The sequence below is a fragment of the Anguilla anguilla genome, chromosome 1 (assembly GCF_013347855.1).
Source record: "Anguilla anguilla isolate fAngAng1 chromosome 1, fAngAng1.pri, whole genome shotgun sequence".
Taxonomy (NCBI): Eukaryota; Metazoa; Chordata; class Actinopteri; order Anguilliformes; family Anguillidae; genus Anguilla; species Anguilla anguilla.
The window spans coordinates 325,001-330,000 of NC_049201.1; the positions used below are offsets into that span (position 1 = coordinate 325,001).

General features: G+C 49.4%; 1 protein-coding gene across 17 annotated transcripts in view; it reads right to left on the bottom strand.

The window, feature by feature from the left end:
• Nucleotides 1-5,000, bottom strand: part of epb41b (erythrocyte membrane protein band 4.1b) — a 60,471-nt gene that overhangs the window by 36,171 nt on the left and 19,300 nt on the right. For all 17 annotated transcript variants that reach the window (XM_035436405.1, XM_035436322.1, XM_035436375.1 and 14 more), the window contains exons 3-8: nucleotides 4,914-5,000; nucleotides 4,257-4,361; nucleotides 3,553-3,595; nucleotides 3,285-3,360; nucleotides 2,248-2,466; nucleotides 1,054-1,141 (exon numbers count right to left, since the gene is read on the bottom strand). The exon at nucleotides 4,914-5,000 is cut by the window's right edge and continues 204 nt beyond it. In XM_035436405.1, the coding sequence (XP_035292296.1) occupies nucleotides 1,054-1,141; nucleotides 2,248-2,466; nucleotides 3,285-3,360; nucleotides 3,553-3,595; nucleotides 4,257-4,361; nucleotides 4,914-5,000 (618 nt within the window). The remainder of the gene's footprint in view (nucleotides 1-1,053; nucleotides 1,142-2,247; nucleotides 2,467-3,284; nucleotides 3,361-3,552; nucleotides 3,596-4,256; nucleotides 4,362-4,913) is intronic.

Here is a 5,000-nt window from a genome sequence, read left to right on the forward strand (position 1 = left end):
CACCACACTCTGCCACACTCTCAGCTCCCAGTCTACACCACACTCTCAGCTCCCAGTCTACACCACACTCTCAGCTCCCAGTCTACACCACACTCTCAGCTCCAGTCTACACCACACTATGTTCACTCTCAGCTCCCAGTCTACACCACAGTGTCAGCTCCAGTCTACACCCCACTCTGCCACGCTCTCAGCTTCCAGTCTACACCACACTCTCAGCTCCCAGTCTACACCACGCTCAGCTCCCAGTCTACACTACGCTCAGCTCCCAGTCTACACCCCACTCTGCCACACTCTCAGCTCCCAGTCTACACCACACTCTCAGCTCCCAGTCTACACCACGCTCAGCTCCCAGTCTACACTACGCTCAGCTCCCAGTCTACACCCCACTCTGCCACACTCTCAGCTCCCAGTCTACACCACACTCTCAGCTCCCAGTCTACACCACGCTCAGCTACACTCTCCGCTCCCAGTCTACACCACGCTCTGTGGTTTCATGTGCTTCACGTCATGTTAAGCTAACTCCCACATCCAAGCAAGTCCATCTATCCAGGGAAAGCCTTAATGGACCCTGGACATGGGTCACAATCCTGCAGTGAAACTGAAGGCAGCCTGAATCTGCTCGTTCCTGCAATGTCACCATTCCACCACCAGGGCAGTGCCTCTGGTCCTGGGGACCCCTGAGTATGCTGGCTCTCCTACCAACCACATTGCAATCCCAGAATTTTAACAAGCCCTTCATTCTACTTAATTTCATGTTTATAGGGGTTATGCATGTGATGCAGCCCCATGTTCTCACTGTGCTCTATTGCAAACAATCACAGAGAACGAGGTAACAAAATAATTTAACTGATCAAATTAAAAACAAGGTTAATCAATGGACTCCTAATGAATGAAAAAGTGGAGTCAGGGCCACTAGAACCGATGACAGACAGATACCAAAGACAAACAGGTTGGGTACTGAAAGTGGGCGTAGTACTAGGTACAGACACACAGGTACAGATACAGGTACAGACACAGATACAAACACACAGGTACATGCAGGTGCACTCTGACCTTGGCCTGGTGCAGGTCGACTCCGTACATGGCCAGCTTCTTGGCGTTCTCCAGAAAGAACATATCTGCCTGGGCAGGACTCATGGACCTGAACACGCACACACACAAGCATGCGTACACACACAAACACACACACATACACGCACAGACACAGACACACACACACACACACACGCATACACACGCGTACACACACAAACACACACACATACACGCACAGACACAGACACACACACACACGCATACACACGCGTACACACGCACACACACACACACACGTGTACACACACACACACGCACACACACACACGAAAACGCACACATACATACACATACACACACACACACACACACACGCGCACACATACATACATACATACATAGGCACACACACACACGCACACACAGTAATTACTTGCCAGCGTGTACATGGCGTGTATGAGCAAGTGTATGTACAGTGTGTGTGTGTGTGTGTGTAAATGCTTGTACTGCATGTAAATGTGTACAGCGTGTTCAGGTAAACAGGTGTCCAGTGTGTTCAGGTGTACAGTGTGTTCAGGTATACAGCGTGTTCAGTGTGTTCAGGTGTACAGTATGCGCAGGTGTACAGTGTCTACAGGTATACACAGTGTCTACAGGTATACAGCGTGTTCAGGTGTACAGTGTGTACAGTGTGCTCAGGTGTACAGTGTGTGCAGGTGTACAGTGTGCTCAGGTGTACAATGTGCTCAGGTGTACAGTGTCTACAGGTATACAGTGTGTTCAGGTGTACAGTGTGTTCAGGTGTACAGTGTGCTCAGGTATACAGTGTGTTCAGGTGTACAGTGTGTTCAGGAGTACAGTATGCGCAGGTGTACAGTGTGTTCAGGTGTACAGTGTGCTCAGGTGTACAGTGTGTTCAGGTGTACAGTGTGTTCAGGTGTACAGCGTGTACAGTGTGCTCAGGTATACAGTGTGTTCAGGTGTACAGTGTGTCCAGGTGTACAGTGTGCTCAGGTATACAGTGTGTTCAGGTGTACAGTGTGTTCAGGAGTACAGTATGCGCAGGTGTACAGTGTGTTCAGGTGTACAGCGTGTACAGTGTGCTCAGGTATACAGTGTGTTCAGGTATACATTGTGTTCAGGTGTACAGTGTGTTCAGGTGTACAGTGTGCTCAGGAGTACATTTTGTTCGGGTGTAGTCCCAGGATTCACCTGTAGTTGCGGTGCAGCTCCATCATCTTCTCCTCCAGCTCCTTGCTCTGGCCGGGGGCCAGCTGGACCTGGCTGGCGTACTCATTGCTGTGGACGTGGGGGTCGTACTCGCCCAGCTCGGACTGCAGGGCGTAGGAACCCAGCAGCGCCAGGGTGGCGAAGGAGCAGTGCAGCCGGCCACTCAGGATGTCCTCCCGCACCTGCAGACACAGGTAGTACCTGCACACGCAGGGTCAAAGGTCAGCAAACAGGTATTATACACACACACACAAACAGGTATTACACATGTACACACATACAGGGTCAAAGGTCAGTACACAGGTATTACACAAACACACATACACACACAGGTATTACACATGTACACGGACACACAGGGTCAAAGGTCAGTTCACAGGTATTACATAAACACACACACAGGTATTACACATGTACACGGACACACAGGGTCAAAGGTCAGTACATAGGTATTATGCATGCATGCATGCACATGGTGGCAGAACTTCCTGGGACTGTTCACTTTCAGGACTTTGCTTACTGTTAATAATAATAATAATCACTAATAACAGAGCTAAAACAAAAGCAAATCCAGTAAGTGTTCCTATGCCTGTCTTTGAAACTGCTGCAAGTATCTAAAATCCTCATCGTTTATCTCACAGCTGCTGACAACATTCAGTAAAACCGAAACACAGGAAGGAGAAGGAAGTACAGTGTGTAAAAGCAGAGATTAGATAAGAGGCAGCCTGTCGGGTGGGGGGGGGGGCGGTGAGTCCATGTGCAGTCACAGCACAGAGCAGATAAGGAGGCTGTAACTAATGTTAGCTCACCCCCCCCCCCCCCACTAATCAATCATTGCAGGTGCAGGTGTGGGGATTAGGGTTAGGAGTCCGGCAGGAGCTGAAAACAATGACTAACTGAACAGTTTCTATTGGTGATGAAGCTCATACAGCAGGTAGAATGTATGTGCTGGTACAAACAGCTCTCTGATTGGTGAACACCAGCTCAAAGTGCAGGTGGGCTGGTGGGTGGGGCTTCACCTGGTGATATCTTCGCTGAGTTGGGCTGGATCAGGGGGGTAAAACTTCACATTGAAGGTGAAATTGTAGTTGGAACCTGGTAGAAAAATGTTAACACACTGTTAAACACACAGGTGTGAGTGCAATATATCAGTGTTAAACACACAGGTGTGGGTATAAAAATATATCAGTGTTAAACACACAGGTGTTAGTGTAATATATCAGTGTTAAACACACTGACGTGAGTGTAAAATATTAGTGTTAGGTGTGAGTATAAGAAGTGACTCACCTGGCACCTGCTTGCGAATCTCCTTAGTGAAGTCCAGCCATGTCTGCAGGAGAGAGGGAAACATAAAGGTCAAAGGTCAGGCTGCAGTCTTCCACTTAGTCAAGCATTAGGAAAACATCAAATCCCACAATCCTTTCTCACTGAACCCTTACTAAGCTGGGGACATCCGAGAGAGAGAGAGAGAGAGAGAGACCCGATCATATCTGTTTAAACATGCCCACTGACAGACCACAAAACTATACACACAACCAGATCAATGGATCTCCTGAACACCCAAAACCAACTGACCCTCAAATCCCACCACAACATACTGACCCCCAAAACACACCACAACCTACTGACCCACACTGAGTGGCCTTATGATGCGGTATTCAGGGGGTCTACGCACTGAGTGGCATTATGATGCAATATTCAGGGGGTCTACGCACTGAGCGGCATTATGATGCGGTATTCAGGGGGTCTATGCACTGGGTGGCATTATGATGCGGTAATCAGGGGGTCTATGCACTGAGTGGCATTATGATGCGGTAATCAGGGGGTCTATGCACTGAGTGGCATTATGATGCGGTAATCAGGGGGTCTATGCACTGAGTGGCATTATGATGCGGTAATCAGGGGGTCTATGCACTGAGTGGCATTATGATGCGGTAATCAGGGGGTCTATGCACTGAGTGGCATTATGATGCGGTATTCAGGGGGTCTACCTTCAGACTGGGCGTGTCCCAGGAGGCCAGGCCGTAGTAGTCTCTCTCCAGTAGGTTCAGGTGGTCACACACCTTGTTGAAGAGCTCCTGGCCCTTGGCGTGTTTCTGAAAAGCAGAAAAAAAGCAACTCCATCATTCCCAGCTATGTCCTCCATTCTCACAAACCCAGAGGCTACTCATATCAACCCGATATCAATAGAATTTTATTTCGAAAATTTTGCTCCAGTGGAGGTCAAAGAAACACCTGAATGCTTGTTCTCTGTTGTTAAATAAGGCACAGCTCAGCTAAAATGTGAGCAAGATCGCTAGCATGCAAACATGGATATATAGGAGAGTACCTGAAGACCATCAGTGTATGGATGCAAGTGTGCAGGTGCATAGGCAGGTGTACAGGTTTATCGGTGTGCAGGCAGGTGTACAGGTGTGCAGGTGTACAAGTGTATCGGTGTGTAGGCAGGTGTGCAGGTGTGCAGGCAGATGAGCAGGTGTGCAGGCAGGAGTGCAGGTGTGCAGGCAGATGTGCAGGTGTGTAGGCAGGAGTGCAGGTGTGCAGGCAGATGTGCAGGTGTGTAGGCAGATGAGCAGGTGTGCAGGTAGGAGTACAGGTGTGCAGGCAGATGTGCAGGTGTGTAGGCAGGTGTGCAGGTGCGCTCTTACATCCAGCTCACACTCATAGAGAGTGCGGTCCAGCAGGGTGACCAGGCAGCGCATGGTGCGAGGGCGACGAACAGCTTTGGAGGATTT